This window comes from Mustela putorius, unplaced genomic scaffold (genome assembly GCF_011764305.1).
Source record: "Mustela putorius furo isolate JIRA1106 unplaced genomic scaffold, ASM1176430v1.1 tig00000421_pilon_pilon_pilon, whole genome shotgun sequence".
NCBI lineage: Eukaryota > Metazoa > Chordata > Mammalia > Carnivora > Mustelidae > Mustela > Mustela putorius.
Window position 1 is genome coordinate 8,586,219 of NW_025421375.1, and position 18,961 is coordinate 8,605,179.

The following is an 18,961-nucleotide window of genomic DNA, read 5'->3' on the forward strand; positions in this document are numbered from 1 at the left end:
ATGGCCCTGCCCTGCTCCTTCTTGGTGGCCCTGGTGGTGCTCAGCTGCCACTCCCTCGGCTCTCTGGGATGTGACCTGCCTCAGGACCACGGCCTGCTGCACTGGAGGGCCCTGATGCTCCTGCGACAAATGAGGAGACTGTCTGCTAGCTCCTGTGACAACTACACAAACCACTTTGGCTTCCCCCAGGAGGCCTTCGACAGCAAGCAGCTGCAGAAGGCTCAAGCCCTCTCTGTCCTCCATGTGACGAACCAGAAGACCTTCCACCTCTTCTGCACAGAGGCCTCACCTGCTCCCTGGAACACGACCCTCCTGGAGGAATTGTGCTCAGGACTTTCTGAGCAGCTGGGCCACCTGGAAGCCTGTCCCCTGCTGGAGGCAGTGGTGGGAGAGCTGCCCCTGGTGAATGGGGACTCCATCCTGAGGAACTACTTCCAGAGAATCTCCCTCTATCTGCAAGAGAAGCAATACAGCCCTTGTGCCTGGGAGATGGTCCGAGCAGAGATCATGAAACCCTTGTATGCGTCAACAGCCTTGCGAAAGGAATTAAGGAGCAGGAAGTGAGACCTGTTTCAACATTGAAGTGATTTGCACTAACTAATAATGTCACTCTTTTCGGAGTTCTGCCATGTCAGAGTGTCTCATTTCTGCTGTCGCGAAGACAATTTGTCATGTGTTTTCAGAATATGTCAAGTGTACAAGCAGTAGTCGCTTACAGATGACCTTGCTCATGTCTATTTATCTATTTAAATATTTATTTATGTAGATATATGTAAGATTCAATTTTTTTCATATTCTATGATGTGTACCTTTACATTGCAGGATATAATAAAATAAACTTTTATCTTTTATTGGATTTTACTACTGGCATTCTTTTAAAAGAGTAACACTATGGATGCCTGAATGGCTCAGTGGGTTACACCTCTGCATTTGGCTCAGGTCATGATCGCAGGGTCCTGGGATCAAGCCCTGTGTCCAGTTCTCTGCTCAGCAGGAAGATTGCTTCACCCTCTCTCTGCCTACTTGTGATCTCTCTCTCTGTCAAATAAATAAAATAAAATAAAAAGAGTAACATTAACTCTAAATGTGCGGCTTCACTGAAGAATGGATGGCAGAATTCATTTACCCTTGATATTATTTTAACATCAGAAGTAACAGACTTCTTCTAAGATAAATTTCACGTTTCCCTTAGGCTATAGGACATAAACACAGATCCTGATGTCTGTATCTTTAGTTGCCATGGGATGGAATCTAAAAACAATTCTCTTACCTAGTGTTCTAATGAAGAAAGAAAGGGCGTGACTTCTCTCACCTGCTGCTAGAACAGAGACGGTGAAGCACACAGGAAGTGCACACAGAAAAGCTGTGGACCCCTCGACAGGTCACTGGCAGACACAGAGGCACATATGTCCAGTGTTGGGGGGAGGTGAGCTCTCATTTGACAAGAAACACCGTGGCTGAGGTCCACATCTAGCAGGTGGTCATGCAGGGAGAAGGTGTCATGTGAGAAACAGACATAAACTTGATTCTGAGGCTCTTCAACCATTGAAGGGAAGGGAGAGAAGAGCCACAAAGAAGACGGTGGACTCTTGGCCATACAGCACAGGGTAAGAGAGGATGCTGGTGAGTGTCTTTTAGGAAGTAAATGCGCTTAGAAGACCATCAGCGGATTCCTGGAAGATGTGGATTGAAACTGCCTGTAATGTCAGAAACACAGATGCCTTTGCTGACCTTCCCGAGAGTCTGTTTGGTGGAATGCATAAGCAGAGACCACGCTGGAGTGGGTGGGAGCATGAATAAGAGAAGTTAGTGCGTCTGACTTGGAGAAGAATATAGCATGTAATCTGGGAACAATGTGGGTTAGTTCTTCTGTGCATAGTTTGTCTTGTTATGCCATTTTTTTTCCTGAGTGATTTTATGGAATTGATGTTCTCTCAAATCATGTTAATGTGTTAAATATTACATTTATTTTGAACCATAACTTAATTACTGATAATGTTATCCTGTCTTGGTTATTATAACCTTGTATAGGTTAGGAATAGATAACTCATTCAATCCTTCATCAAATTGTCTATTGCTACTGATAAAATAATGCTTCCTGGCATTATTGGTTTTATTAATTAAGCTACTTTCATTATTGTGACAATAGTTTATTACAGCAGCTATATACTGCATTTCTTTTTCTTTTTTTTAAAGATTTTATTTATTTATTTGAGAGAGAGACAGTGAGAGCGAACATGAGCAAGGAGAAGGTCAGAGGGAGAAGCAGACTCCCCATGGAGCTGGGAGCCCGATGTGGGACTCGATCCCGGGACTCCAGGATCATGACCTGAGCCGAAGGCAGTCGTCCAACCAACTAAGCCACCCAGGTGCCCCTGCATTTCTTTTTCTAGGGGAGTTTGCTATGATAAGAATTCTTTTATGTTGATTGCCAGGAATTCTCCCTAATTTTACGAGTATCACAAACTTCCATGAATTCCGAAATAATAAAATTATCATGGACAGAAAGACTGACAGGCTGTTTTCACAATTTGAGTGGGTAGCTGGGTCAAGAAATCTCTTAATATTTAAGGCGAAGAGAAAATTGGTTACCATTAGCTGAAAATACGAATCATGGAAGAAATCATGGAAATCCATGGAGTAAGCAAGTTGTGTATATTTCAGGAGTAAAACCTGATTTAATAATTATAACAGAATATCGTGAATATTAACCCAACTTTAAATGCAACTAAGATCACATGTTCCCTAGAGTAACTCATTTGGGAAACAAAGGAAAAGGAAAGTTACATTTCCTTTCTACCTACAGCCCGTGGATACTCCAGACATGTAGAGCGACATTCCTCTAAGAACTCAGCTGACTCCATGATAAATCTATGCTAAGGGCAAAAGGCAATCTTAGCCCAACCCCCAGCATTCTGTAAGTCTATTTTAAGAGATAAAAATTCCTTTGGAAACTTCCTTTATCTCCAGCCCCCAAGATACACTTTGGAAATCATCCCCCTAACCATATGACCCCCCAATAAACATATGAATGGTTTCATGACGAAGGTTTTATAGACAGTAATAAATGATCTTTTCCCACAACAGCCAGGACCCCTCAAGGTCCTGGAAGCCTTGTTTCCAATATTCCTTAGAGGCTTATGCTATCCATAACCTCCTCCCAACTTGAAAGTATATAATCAGCCACTCCTCATGACCCCAGTGCAGCTCTCTCTGCTCATGAGTCCTGTCCCCTTGTTTTAATAAAACCACTTTTTTGCACCAAGGATATCTCAAGAATTCTCTCTTGGCCATTGGCTTTGAATCCCAACATCTTTGCTATATCAAAACCACTTAAAATATGGTAGGTGTTCTCTTATTTTTCTTCAGACAGCTATCTATGAGAATATTGTTTGTCTCTTTCTACAAAATTCTTGGGACTTGGTGTCTTACACTTCAGAAACTAGCTTCCAAAGGAGGCAACCTCTAAAATCAGAATTCTGTCGTGGATTCTAGAGAAACGCAACCAATTCATTCCCCATTGCCAAGAAGGGTTTTTATTTATCACCAGTGATGAGATGGTGGCTTCTAGGAACATCTGAGAGTGGAGAATAAATATCTAGGTGGAGTGCAGAAGAACATGCTATTTCCTTAACCTTCTGGAACCCACCCTGCCCTCCCCACCTCATTCCAGAACACATTTCCCTGTCCTAACAGTTACCTTCCTCTCCAAAGCAGAAGTCCCCAGATCACCCTTGGCATTTACACTTGTGACCTCTCAGTCTGTTCACACAACAGCTTTCTGTTCTGTTGTGGCCTCAGCTTAGAGGTTTCCTAAACAACAGCACAAGAAAGCAAGTAGAAGGCAAAAATGAAATGAAATCTCTAGGTTTTGCAGAGCCACCTGCTAGAGAGGCTTTGCTCAGATTTCCATCCAATGTGATGGAACAGCAGCTGTGGCTGAAAGGAAACAGGAAGCAGGATCAGGTTGAAGGGTGGCCTAGTGAAGCTCCTCTCCAGGAAGACCACCTCCTGGTGGCCAATTGCGACAAGGGTGACGACCAAGATTGAAGGACAGGCTTGGGAACTACGCAGAAATCAGATCTCTTCCTGAGGATGTCCTTTGAGCTACACACACACACACACACACAAAACAAAACAAGAACAAAAACAAAAACAAAAAGAAAAACTACGTGTTGAAATCCAGAGATTCTAATGCTGTCATTAACCTGCTTCCTTGTTCTATGACAAAGAGTAAGTCTTGTCCTGAAAATCCCTAGAGCCACAGGTTGGATTCAATCCCAGTGTTATTGATTAAATACTGGAAAGGGTTGGAGAGCTGAGCAGCAGGGTCAGAGACAGGGGAGACAGGGGTGACAGGTGTGAGCATCCCTGCCAACTTTCCTTTCCCCAGTGCTTCTGGTCAACCTGCCAGGTGAGCTGGCGATGGAAGGGCTTGGTGATTGGGTGCCTACCGATGGGCTGCGAGAGATCACCCTGCAGTACCAGCCACAAGCAGCTAAGGTTTGGCAGCTTCAGGAGCCAGAGTGCGTACTTGCCCTCCCTCCACCCTCTCTGTCGCCTGATTTCTGTGTGTGGAGCTCAAGGCCCCCAGATGTCTAGTCCCGCACAGAAACATGCTAAATACAGGGAGCTCAGTGTGCACGTCTAACCTAAAACAATCACAGATGCTCATCTCTGCCAGTCTTTGGGCGTACCTATTGATGTGGGGAACAAAGACAAAAAGGAAATGTAGATAAAATTAAATTTCCTATAACCTCCAGCCCATTGACAAACACTGCCCCCAGGAACTCCCAAATGCCTTAATGTTGGTGTCTTGCTAGAGGGGAAAACAACTTTAAGTTGACAATCCCAGGCTTCCAGGATTCTATGGGTCTTCCTTGGCATATGAACACCCTTTTGGAAACTTCCCTTTATCTTTACCTCCCTCAACTGAGGTACATAGTCAGCTATTCCTTATAATCCCAGTGCAGCTCTTTCTGACCAAAGGTCCTGTCTCCATGTTTTTATAAAACCATTTTTTTTTTTTTTTGCACCAAAGTTGTGTCAAGAATTCTTTTTTGGCTGTTGGCTCTGAACTGAACCTTCCCTACATCACTACGTTTTGATTAACAAGGGCATAGGATGCTCATTTGCTCAAAAGACCCAGGGCTGCCCATCTGCAAACATGAAGGTGTTAAAGGTCAGCAGCAGTGTGGGAACCTGCAAAGAGAATAGAAATGGGAAAGTGTCCACTGGATTAGCGACTTATGCTCAGGAGGTGGAACAGTAGGACAGTAGGGCAGCATCAAGTCACTATGTTTTGATTAACAAAGGGCATAGGATGCTCATTTGCTCAAAAGACCCACAGCTGCCCATCTGGAAACGTGAAGGTGTTAAAGGTCAGCAGCAGTGTGGGAACCTGCAAGGAGAATAGAAATGGGAAAGTGTCCACTGGATTAGCGACTTATGCTCAGGAGGTGGAACAGTAGGACAGTAGGGCAGCATCAAGTCAACTGTATCTCTGTGTCTTTCCCGAGACTGAGAAGGTTCAACTGGATGATGGGAGCACAGAGTTCTCCTAGGAAGATATGGTCCATAGCAGTGTCCCCATCAAGGGTGACACTGACACGACAGCAGCCTGCAGGGTATTGGAAGGAGGAGGGTTACCCAGTGTCAGCTGCAAACATCAATTTCAATTGGGAGAAAAATCTACTCTCTTGTGACTCTTTGAAATAGACTTTCTCGACCTTTACTTAGAACCCGTAGTCAGTTCATGGAACCAGAGAGTATTATGTTAAGCAAAATAAGTGAGAGAAAGAAAAATACCCTACTATTTCATTCACTCATGCATGGAATTTCAGAAACAAAACAGATGAACACATTTAAAAAAAAAAAAAGAGAAAAAGCTGTGATCTGGAAAGTAGACTTCTAACTATAGAGAACAAACTGAAGGAGACTGGAGGGTAGGTGGCCAGGAGGATCAGTTATAGGGATGAGGGTTACAGAGGGCACTTGTAGTGATGAGCACTGGGTATTGTATGTGATGAATCATTAAGTTCTACAGAAATGAATCTTGTGCTGTATGTTAACTCATGTAAGAAAGATGTTGCGGTCCAGAGCCTAGCACCCAGAGAGAATTCTTGAGATGTCTTCTGTGCAAAACCATGGTTTTATTAAAGCATAGGGACAGGACCTGTGGACAGAATACACTGGGGTCATAAAGAGTGACAATTATATACTTTAGAGTGATGAAGGAGTTAGGGATACCACAAGCCTCCCAGCTATTGGAAACAAAGTTTCCAGGATGTTGAGGGGGCTATCTCTTGTTAGTAAAAGGTCATTTAGGTCAGTAGAAACTCAGTCATGAGACCCTTCAGATGTATATCGGTGAGTCATACACTTTGGGAATGATGGACAACATACATCTTGTGGGGTGGAGATAAAAGAATTTTCCAAAGCCATTTTATCTGTTAAAATAGACTTATAGGATGCTGGGGGTTGGGCTAAGATTGCCTTTTTCCCTTAGCAAAGTATTAACAGGAAGGCAGCTGAGTCCCTAGAAGAATGTCACTTGGCCTGTTTGGAGGACTTGTCAATGGGCCACAGGTAGTAAGGAAATTTCATTTTTCTTTTGCCTTTGTTTCCCACATCATAGACTAACTGGAATTTAAATAAAAACTTGAAGAAAAAAAAAGAAAAGATACACATCCTTTGAAAAAGACCAAAGAACTTCAATTCAGCTCAGTTGACTTAAACCACACCCTTAGTTGTCATACTACAACAGACAACAACCCTGTGGCATCTGAAGCGGAATCTGGAATCCTTGATCCCTCACCTTCCCCTCCTGACTGATTTCATGCTATGGGGCCTCTCCTGCTTCTTAATCCTCTGTCCATTTCTAGCCTCCCTTTAGCAGGTGCTTCCAGACAATCCATTATCTCACAATTCCTTAATGTTTGACCCTGTATCTTTGGTACCACAAGAATAATTCATCCCTTATGGTTTCTATTTCTCTCTAAACAGCCGCATAAATAAGCATAATCCAAATGGGGATATTGATAGGATTGATTTAATGATTTCAATGATCTCAGAATAGTTGGCTTATAATCGACTTTGGTGTTACCATCATAAAACACCATCATCTTTGTTCTTATTCAGGTGAAGACTAGAATCTTTTAGGATTGTCCGATTCCCTTTGTTTTAATATTGGATTTCTCAAGGCCATCTTTTCCTGGCTGAGTGGATTTCTAGACTACATGGAGCACTCATAGGATCCTCCTTCCTTCCAGAGAAGGTGAGCAGCTGGGGTCCTGGTCGCCAGTCTCTTGTGAGCTGGTTGGTGCGACTCCTCTCATCTCTCCTCAGAACTGAGCACATGTGGATTGAACAAAAGAAAAATCAGGTGGCTGGTCTTGCAAAGCTGAGAGCTGCATGGGGACCCAGGAGTTGGTCTTGTGTGAGCCTCTGGCTGAGGTGGCCACATTCTTGACTTGTGCTAAATCAGTACAGCCTTCACTCTCACCCTCTGTCAGAGCTGCTCATCCCCAGTGCTGCTACACTGAATTTTGTTAACTTATGCTCTGTCCTTTAAAAAAAATTAATACATAATGTTTTATTTGTTTCAGGGTACAGGTCTGTGATTCATCAGTCGTATACGACACCCAGCACTCACTACAACACATCCCTTCCCCAATGTCCATCACCTTGTCACTCCATCCTCCCACCTCCCCTCCCCCCAGCAACTCTCAGTTTTTTCCCCTAAGACTAAGAGTCTCTTATGGTTTCTCTCCCTCTCTGGTTTTGTCTTCTTTCAATATTTTTCTCTCTTTCCCTATGATCTGCTTCCTTGTTTCTTAAATTCTGCATATCAGTGAGAACATATGATAACCGCCTTTCTCTGATTGACTTATTAGGTTAGCTTAATATCCTCTAGTTCCACCCATTTCCTTGCCAATGGCATGATTTCATTTTTGATAGCTGCATAATGTTCATACACACACACACACACACACACACACCACACATATATATCATATCTTCTTTATCCATTCATCTATCAATGGACATCTGGGCTCTTTCCATAGTCTGGCTGTTACAGACATTGCTGTTATAAACATTCGGGTGCATGTGCCCTTTCGGATCACTACATTTGTATCTTTGGGGTAAATACTTAGTAGTGCAATTGATGGTTCATAGGGTAGCTCTATTTTCAACCATTTCAGGAACCTCTATACTGTTTTCCAGAGTGGCTGCAGCAGCTTGCATTCCCACCAACAGTGTAGGAGGGTTCCCCTTTCTCTGCATCCTCACCAACACCTGTTGTTTACTGACTTGTTAATTTTAGCCATTCTGACTGGTGTGAGGTGGTATCTCATTGTACCTTTGATTTGTATTTCCCTGACGCCAAGTGATGTTGAGCATTTTTTTCATGTGTCTATTGCCCATTTGGATGTTTTCCTGGCAGAAATGTCTGTTCATGTCTTCTGCCCATTTCTTGACTGGGTTATTTATTCTTTGGGTGTTGAGTGTGATAAGTTTTCTATAGATTTTGGACACTAACCCTTTATCTGATATGTCATTTGCAAATATCCTTTCCCATTCTGTCACTTATCTTTTGGTTTAGTTGACTGTTTCTTTTGCTGGGGAAAACCTTTTTATCTTGATGAAGGCCGAAGATTTCATTTTTGCCCTTGCTTCCCTTGCCTTTGGCAATATTTCTTTTTCTTTTTCTTTTTTTTTTAAAGTTTTATTTATTTGACACAAAGAGATAGAGTACAGGTAAGCAGAGCAAAGGGAGAGGGAGAAGCAGGCTGTCTGCTGAGCAGGGAGCCCGATGTGGGCCTCTATGTGGGGCTTGATGTGGGGCTCAATCCCAGGATCTGGGATTATGACCAGAGCTGAAGACAGCTGCTTAACCCACTTGCCTTTGGCAATGTTTCTAGGAAGAAGTTGCTGCAGCTGAGGTTGAAGAGGTTGCTGCCTGTGTTCTCCTCAAGGGTTTTGATGATTCCCGTCTCACATTGAGGTCTTTCATCCATTTTGAGTCTATTTTTGTGTGTGATGTAAGGAAATGGTCCAGTTTCATTCTTCTGCATGTGGCTGCCCAATATTTCCAACACCATTTGTTGAAGAGAGTCTTTTTTCCATTGGATATTCTTTGCTCTTTGTTGAAGATTAGTTGACCATACAGGTAAGGGCCCATTTCTGAGTGCTCTATTCCATTCCATTGATCTATATGTCTGTTTTTGTGCCAGGACCATACTGTATTGGTGATTACAGCTTGTAATAGAGCTTGAAGTCCCGAATTGTGATGCTACCTTCTTTGTTTTTTTTTGTTTTTTTTTTTTTATTTTTCCCCCAACATTCCTCAGGCTATCTGTGGTATTTTCTGGTTCCATGCAAATTTTAGGATTATTTGTTCTGGTTCTGTGAAAAAGGTTGATGGAATTTTAATAGGGTTTGCATTGAATGTGTAAATTGCTCTAGGTAGCATAGACATTTTCACAATATTTTTTTTCTTTCAGTCTATGAACATGGAATGTTTTTACATTTCTTTGTGTCTTCCTCAATTTCTTTCATGAGTGTTCTATAGTTTTCTGCACAAAGATCCTTTGCCTCTTTGGTTAAATTTATTCCCAGGTATCTTATGATTTTGGGTGCAATTGTAAATGGGATCAACTCTGTAATTTCTCTTTCTTCTTTTTCATTTTTATTGTATGGAAATGCAACTGATTTCCATGCATTGATTTTATATCCTGCCATTTTACTGAATTCCTGTATGGATTCCACAAATTTTGGGGTGGAGTCTTTTGATTTTTCCAAATACAGTATTACATCATCTACAAACAGTGAGAGTTTGACTTCTATGCTAATTTGGGTGCCTTTTTTTTTTTTCCTGTCCAATTGCTGAGGCTGGACTTCAAGTACTATGTTGGAACAGCAATGGTGATAATGGACATCCCTGATATGTTCCTGGCCTTAGGAGAAAATTCTCATTTTTTCTCCATTAAGAATGATATTCACTGTGGTTTTCTCATAAATGACTTGTATGATATTGAAGTATGTACACTATGTCCCTCCACTGTGAAGAGTTTTGATCAAGAAAGGATGCTGTACCTTGTCAAATGCTTTTTCAGCATCTATTCAGTGTATCATATAGTTCTGGTTCTTCCTTTTATTAATGTAGTGTATCACATTTGTTGATGTGTGGATGTTGAACCAACCTTGCAGCCCAGGAATAAATCCCACTTGGTCGTGGTGAATCATCCTTTTAATATACTGTTGGATCCTATTTGCTAGTATTTTGGTGAGAATTTTTGTATCCATGTTCATCAGGGATATTGGTCTCTAATTCTTCTTTTTGGTGGGGTCTTCATCTGGTTTTGAGATCAAGGTAATGCTGGCCTCATAAAATGAGTTTGAAGGTTTTTCTTCCATTTTGATTTTTGGAAACAGCTTCTGAAGAATAGGTAGCAATCCTTCTTTAAATGTTTGGTAGAATTCCCCTGGGAAACCATCTGGCCCTGGACTCTTGCTTTTTGGGAGATTTTTTGATGACTGCTTCAATTTCCTTGTTAGTTATGGGTCTGTTCAAGTTTTCTATTTCCTCCTGGTTCATTTGTGGTAGTGTATATGTCTCTAGGAATGCATCCATTTCTTCCAGATTGTTTAATTTGTTGGCATATAGTTAGTTGCTCCTAAAATGTTCTTATAATTGTTCATATTTCCTTGGTGTTGGTTATGATCTCTCCTCTTTCATTCATGATTTTATTAATTTGGGTTTTTTCTCTTTTCTTTTCGATAAGTCTGGCCAGGGGTATATCAATCTTATTAATTTTTTAAAGGATCAGCTCCTAGTTTTGTTGATCTGTTCTACTGTTCCTTTGGTTTCTACTTCACTGACTTCTGCTTTAATGATTATTATTTCTCTTCTCTTGCTGGGCATAAGCTCTATTTGCTGTTCTTCCTCCTGCTCCTTTAGGTATAGGGCTGGTTGTGTATTTGAGACCTTTCTTGTTTCTAGAGAAAGGCTTGTATTGATTTATACTTCTCTCTTAGGACTGCCTTTGCTGCATCCCAAAGATTTTGAACAGTTATGTTTTCATTTCCATTTGTTTCTATATATTGTTTATTCTTCTTTAATTTCCTGGTTGACTCATTCATTCTTTAGTAGGATGCTCTTTAGCCTCCATGTGTTTGAGTTCTTTCCACCTTTCCTCTCATGGTTGAGTTCCAGTTTCAAAGCATTGCAGTGTGAAAATATGCAGGGAATGATCTCAGTCTTTTGGTACTTGTTGAGACCTGATCTGTGACCCAGGATATGATCTGTTTTGGAGAATGTTCCATGTGCACTGGAGAAGAATGTGTATTCTGTTGTTTGTGGATGGAATGTTCTGAATATATCTGTGAAGTCTATCTGGTCCAACGTGTCATTTAAAGCCCTTATTTGCTTGTGGATCTTTTGCTTAGATAATCTGTCCACTTCTGTGAGGGGGTGTTAAAATCCCCTGCTATTGTTGTATTATTGTTTATGTGTTTCTTTGATTTTATTATTAATTGGCTTATATAATTAGCTACTCCCATGTCAAGGGCATAAATATTTACAATTGTTAGATTTTGTTGGACAGATCCTTTAAGAATGATATAGTGTCCTTCGTCATTTCTTATTATAATCCTTTGTTTAAACTCTAATTTTCTGATATGAGGACTGCCACCCAGCATTCTTTTGATGTCCATTTACATGATAAATGGTATTCCACCCCCTCAATTTCAATTTGGAGATGTCTGGGTCTAAAATGAGTCTCTTGCAGACAGCATATCAATGGGTCTTGCCTTTTGTCCAATCTAATACCCTGTGTATTTTGATTGGGGGCATTTCGCCCATTTACGTTCAGGGTAATTACTGAAAGATACAGATTTAGTGCCATTGTCTGCATTAAGGTGACTATTGCTATATATTGTCTCTGCTCCTTTCTGGTCTATGTTACTTTTGGGCTCTCTCTTTGCTTTGAGGACTGCTTTCAATATTTCTTGTAAGGTTGGTTTGGTGTTTGCAAATTCTTTTCGTTTCTGTTTTCCTGGAAGCTTTGTATCACTCTTATTTTCAATGACAGCTTAACTGGATATTGTATGCTTGGCTGCATATTTTTCTTGTTTAATATCCTAAGTATATCATGCTGGTTCTTTCTGGCCTGCCAGGTCTCTGTGGATAGGGGTCTGCTGTCAATCTATTGTTTCTACTGTGGTAGTTTACAGACCTCTTGTAGTGAGCTGCTTTCTGGGTTTTCTCTTTGTCTCTGAGATTTGTAAGTTTTATTAATAGATGTTGGAGTGCTGACCTATTTTATTGATTTTGAGGGGGTTTCTCTGTGCCTCCTGGCTTTTGATGCCTGTTTCCTTCACCAAATTAGGGAAGTTTTCTACTATAATTTACTCCAATAACCTTCTGCCCCCCCCCCTTTTTCTTCTTCTGGGATCCCAATTATTCTAATATTTTTCATGTTATGGTATCACTTATCTCTTAAATTCTCCACCACACTTTCGTGATCCGTGCCCCACCCTGTGACCCAGTAGTTTTTTTATCTCTTTTTTTCTCAGCTTCTTCATTCTTCATCATTTGGTCTTCTATATCACTAATTCTCTCTGCCTTATTTATCCTAGCAGTTAGAGCCTCCATTTTTGATTGCACCTCATTAACAGCCTTTTTGATTTCAACTTGGTTAGATTTTACTTCTCCACAATGGGATTCTTACTGTCTTCCATGCTTTTTTCAAACACACTTAGTATCTTTATAATCATTATTCTGAACTTCAGTTCCAACAACTTACTAATGTCCATAATGATTAGGTCTCTGTCAGTTGGTGCTTCCTCTTGTTCTTTTTCTTGAGGTGAGTTTTTCTGCTTTGTCATTTTTGACCAGAGAAGAACAGATGAATGAGAGAACAAAATACTAAAATGATAACAATGACCCCAGAAAAAATATACACTAAGCAAATCCGAAGAGACCTGAAACCAGAGGGAAAAGAAAAAAAATATGATCAGGTTGTTGAATAGAACAGAGCTATACACTAGATTTTTGGGTGTGTTTGGTCTGTTAGAAGAAATTGCCTCCCCAAATTTTAAAGAAAGAAAAACATATATATACAAAAAGTACTGTTAAATACAATTAAGGGATAAAATATGACTGTAAAAATGAATACTTAAAAAGATTTTTAAAAAGGAACTGATAAAAAGTTGGTTGAAAAAGGAAAGAAGAAAAATTTAAAAAAAAGAAAAGAAAAAAATTAAAAATATTAAAGTTGAAAGACTAAAGAATCACGGGGAAAAGCTATGAATTCTATGTACTATATTCCCTACTGCTAGAGTTTTGCAGTTCTCATTGATCTATAAATTGGTCTTGGCTGGATGTTCTTGCTGATATTCTGGTGGAGGGGCCTGTTGCATTGATTATCAAATGTCTTTGCCCCAGGTGGAGTGACACTGTCTTTGACAGGGGCCAGGCTAAGTAGTCTGCTTGGTTTGCTCTCCATAGCTTTTGTTTCCTGAAGTCTTTCTGTGCAGCTTTAGAGGATGAGAATGAAAGTAGAATGAAAATGGTGGCCTCCCATCTCTGGTCTGGGGAGATCCAAGAGCTCAGGGCTCCACTCTTCAGTGTGCTTTCAGAGAAGAGCAGTCAATCACTCCTGTCTGCCTGGTTTCTGTCTGCACTCCTCAGCCAGTGACCAAGTGTTTCTATCATAGGCACACCACCCCATTTGGAGACTCCAAACCCAGCAGATTCCTGAGGTCTGCTCCTGTGTCACTCCTCCCAAGGGTGGAAGCAGAGTCTCCCTGGATCTGCTGCTTTTTGAGTCCTTGCTCATAGAACTCTAACTGGTTGTGTCTCAGATAATGGTTTATGGTAACCCTGAGCTGAAAGCCCACATCTGGGCTTACACTTTGCAACTGGCTTCCCTGCTCCAATACCTGGGAGCTCTATTGCACTCAGACACCCCCAGTTTTTCTGTGACCCTAAGGGTCCTGAGACCACTATCCCTCAGCAAGTGTTCACCACCCCAGCTTAGCCAACAGAGTGTGCCCTTCACTAGAACAGACTTCTAAAAGTTTCAATTTTGTTTTATTTTTGTTTTTTTTTTAATTTAAATTTAATTTTATTTACTTGAGAGAAAGGGTGTATGTGTGTGTGTGTGAGAGAGAGAGAGCACAAGCAGGGGGAACTATAGAGGGAGAGGGAGATGCAGGTTCCCCACCAAGCAGGGAGCCCAATGTGGAGCTTGATCCCAGGATCCTGAGACCATGACCCTGGCCAAAGGAAGACCCTTCACCAAGTGAACCACCCAGGTGCCCCAAATCTTCCAATTTTGTGGTCCTCTGCTCTACCACTTGCGGTAGTGGACTGATGGAGGCTCCCTCCCCCTGCAGTCTGTCTTCCCATATATTGCCTCAGATTCACTTCTGCACACATCCTATCTTCCAAGAAGTGGCAGTTTTTCTCTTCACAGAGTTTTTGCTATTCCTATCTTCTCTCTCCCGTTGAGTTTTAGGTGTTCAGAATGGTTTGATAGCTATCTAGCTGAACTCCTGGGACTGGATGAAATTTAGGTCTCCTAAACCTCCACCATCTTGGACCTAGCCTCCTATGTGAAATTCCTTACTGCATCTGGAAATGAGCACAAGGTAGTGGATGTGGTCACTTCTATGTAGAGAGGACAATGAGAAGAGGACCTAAATCTGGTTATGCAGAACCTCAACATTTAAAGGTTAAGCATAAGAGAGTTTGTGGCAAAGTGGCTGGTTCAATGGAAAGGACACACAGGGACAATGACACATTGGGGGACAGATGTGGTGTTTGCAATACAGGTGCAGAAGATCTGACCTACTAAATGTCCTTGATGCTTGTGCACAACACTTTTCTTGCAAACAATATTGTCAAGATGAGGTCATAGGAAAGATATTTCAATTCCCAAAAGTTAAAAGAACATAATCAAGATAATCATGGAGACCCAAGTAATTGTCAAACATACAGATCTTTCAAGTGAAAAGGAACGAGGTAATCTTCTACAGATTGTTGAGTTTGTTTCCATCAATGGTAGAAAAGACAATTTATAGTCCATTGTTTTGATGTAAATAAAAGAAAGCTTCAACCCCATTGAAGATATTGTCTCAATATTATGAGCTTGAGTATATTTTTTAAAGATTTTATTTATTTATTTGACAGAGATTACAAGTAGACAGGGAGGCAGGCAGAGAGAGTAAGGGAAGCAGGCTTCCTGCTGAGCAGAGAGCCTGACATGGGCTTGATCCCAGGACCCTGGGATCATGACCTGAGCTGAAGGCAGAGGTTTTAACCCACTGAGCCACCCAGGTGCCCCAAGCTTGAATATTTTTAAAATGAGAAATTTTGATATTTTAGGTTCAACACTTTCATTTAATATGTGCTGTCAAATATGTCACATGGACAAAGTTGACTGGGATGCTGTCAGAGTCTCCAGGTTCCTTCTTTGAAGTCTGCAATCTTGTTGCACTGGTTGCCCCACTATCCAACCAGCAAATTGGCCTTGAAGTCAAGGGAGGGCCATGTGGATGCATGACTTCTAGCGATGACATACAGGAGACTGGATGGTGGCTGGCTCTGTCCACTGTGTCTTCACTGCAGTCCAGGCTGAGTCCTGCTAACTGCTCTCTCATTGCCCTGTTACCACATCATGCTGTCGACCATCATCACCTCATCTCTCATTGCCCCACGGCCCTGTCCCCGTGTGCTTTCTCCCTGTAGCCCCATCCTCCGTTATGTTGTCACTACATTACCCCATCATCCCACCACCCCATCATGTCATTGATCCCCTTGTCTCAACATCTCGTCACCCAGTCCCCAAAACACCCCATTGTTCCAAATTCCCATTATCTTTGTCCATTCACCCCCCTCGACCTGTCACCCCATCTACCCATCTTCCAGATGTCCCATCCTCAAGTCTCCTCATCATCCCTGGCGCTATCACCTTGTCACCCCAATGTCCCATCGTCCCATCATCCTATCTTCCCCAAGCCCCACTGCCCCATCACCACATCTGCTATCACCTCATCATCCCTTTATTCCATCACCCTGCACCCCCATTGTTCCATCTTCCCTTCCTCCCAGCTTTCCATTGTGTGCCCTCCTCCCTACACTGAGCCGGTTGAGCCCATGGCATCAGGCGCACACATGACCTCAAAGCTGGAAAGGCCACTGAACACGCTTTCGCTCCAAGTCTCAAGTCCCTTCAGGAAACTGATTCTTGCTGACAATGGTCTGGCTGCAGTTTCTGCGTGAAAGCAAGTCTCAGGATCGTGCCCAGCAACTGCAAGGTGCAGGACGCACCCCTGGCTGAAAATGTCCCCAGTGAAAGTGCCCCACAGACGCTACTCAGTGAGGATGGTGGTGGAAAGGTTAGGTTTGTGTGGACTATGAAAGCCGCAGGGAAGTGGTGCCTGCCAGCCAAGTCAGCCCTGAATCACTAACAGGAAAATGACACCCACGTGCTTCCTAGAGAGTCACCGAACTCTTTCATGGTCAACCTCTCTCGGCTAGTCGCAGGAGCCCAGCTCTGCTGCACCCCTGCCTGCTCCCTCGCTGGGCATCCATAGCCCATAGCCTAGAGTGCACGACATCCTCATACTATGAGAGAGCTGAAAAGTGTCCCCTCTCAAACCTGCCTGAAGGACAGAACTTACCTCAGAGTTCCTTGGGAAAGACGGACCATCACCCAAATCCAGAAGACACAAAGCACCTCTTTCCACCACCAGATGCTCCCACAGGTCTTCAACCCCTTCAGCACAGACCACATCCAGGCTGCCTAGAGCCACGCCGCCCTCCATGACCTCCTCTCCAGCCTTCATCGCTGCCTGGGACACCGGAAGCCCAGGGAAGAAGACAACCCTGTCTGTCTGTGTCTGGGGATTGTGGTCCGGAAGGATTTCCAAAGCATTCATCTCTATCTGAAGGAGAAGAAACACAGCTGCTGTGCCGGGAAGGTTGTCAGAGCGGAAATGGAGAGGCCTTTTTCCTCCTTTCACAATCCACAAGTACAGGAGAAAGTGATAATCAGGCCTCTCCCTAATCAGTGGTATTGTTTGCTGACCCCCTAAACACTTTGTGATTAGCATGAAAAAAAAAACCCTTTTCCTTTTTTTTTTTGTTTTGTTTTTCATTTATTTTTCTGTAGAACAACTATTGTATCTGTTTCTTAGTAAGAGGTATCAATTCTGATTATCATCTGATGAAAAATGAATTATACAACTCACTCATTATTACATTGCTCACATTTTAAGTAAAAATAGACTTTCTCCAACCCAGTGTACATGTTGTGGTCAGGATAGAGGGAAATATAACAAGTCCAATCCTTGGTCTGAATTGTTGAGTTTTGTAGAAAAACCAAACTCCTTGGTGGCTCAGCTGATTAAGGCTCTGCCTTTGATGTGGATCATGATCCCAGAGTGCTGGGATTGAGTCCTGCATCCAACCCCTTGCTTGGCAAGGAGCCCACCTCTCCCTTTGCCTGTTGTTCCCCCTGCTTGTGCTCCCTCTTTCGAATAAATAATAAATTCTTGAAAAAAATCCTCCAAGCAATAATCCCATTTATTTAATTTTAGTTATGTTAAATGGTGTAATCAGAAAAGGCAAAAATGGAAATCTCTCAGCGGACTCTGGAAGCAGAATGTACAGAAATAAAAACAAAGCAGTAGATAACTCCTACAGTTGACTGGCAGACATCTGAGTGCAAACAGATATTTGAGTCCGCCATTTATAAGCAGTTCCATCAAATTAAAGCCCAGGATTGGAAGTGGTCACTAGGAAATAGAGTATAGAATAGAAAAGAATTAATTCTCTTATGGTTTCTGTCTGATACTTTTACTTCCAAGTACAAAAGCACAAACTGAAATCAACTTTGTGTGAAAGTTCTAGACCTTTTGGGAACACTCCTAGAAGAGGCCTTGTTTTCTTCTTTTCCTCCTGGTGTCTATTTCTGGTTTATGAGGGGATTTCCCTGTTACAATGATGCAACAGTTGCTATACTTAAATCAAAATAGAAAGCAGGATCATTTTATCTGTGGCCTGTCAAATTACTTACTGAGGAAGAGTGCCACCTCCTGTCCAGATGGACTAATACTGTGACCAAGTCTGGAGACCTGGCTTGTGTTCTCTGCCTAAGGCTGTCCCTGGCAGATTTTTCTCCAGAATGGGGGGAATAAAAGCCCAATCTTACCTGGAAAGAACTAACCCTGTTAATGCAATAAGCTTTTATATATTTTTGGAAAACTTACATTTAAAAAAAAGATGTATTTATTTTGGAGAGATCGAGAAGGGCATAGTCTTGGGGAGAGTGGCAGACAGAGAGAATCCTCAAGCAGGCTCCCTGCTGAGTGTGGAGCTCTACGTGGGCTTGAGCCCACGACCTGGTAGATCATTACCTGAGCCCAAACCAAGAGAGTTATAAACTTAACCAACTGAGCCATCCAGGTGTCCCTGGAAAAACATACTTTTTAAATGAGCAGTGAGTTTCACAGCAAAACTGAGTATAAGATATCAACACTTTTCACAGGTTCCCTGGTTCTGTATTTGCATAGTGTTCCCTTAAATCAACATTCCCCCACCAGAGTTCTTACAATGCTTCCAAGGGTGTAACAGGTAGTTCTTAGGGCTGTGAACCAGTCTTCAATATCATAATGGTCTATGGCTCTCCAAGCTCAATCTTGGAGCAGTCTAACAAAACCTTCTTCCTTAGTATTTTTATTCTCTCACTGGGATTTCTTGGGTATCACACAAGAAGCATAGACAAGGAATTTGTGGAAGGAACATGAAATGTCTGCAGAGAGTGCAACAGAGATAGGGATGACACGTTGCTGTGATTGGAGGACTTTCTCTCCACCTCTCCTGAATCTCAAGGGCATGCTTGGATGGGTGGTCTTTGCTTACTCTTGAGCTGCCATTGGCTGTCTTCTG

The 18,961-nt window shown here is 42.1% G+C and overlaps 1 protein-coding gene across 1 annotated transcript; it reads left to right on the forward strand.

The window, feature by feature from the left end:
- LOC101678496 (interferon alpha-1/2-like) lies at positions 1-564 on the forward strand. Its single transcript, NM_001310195.1, is given in 1 exon segment — positions 1-564. A coding segment is annotated over 1 exon segment (564 nt).
- Positions 565-18,961: the final 18,397 nt, after the last annotated feature.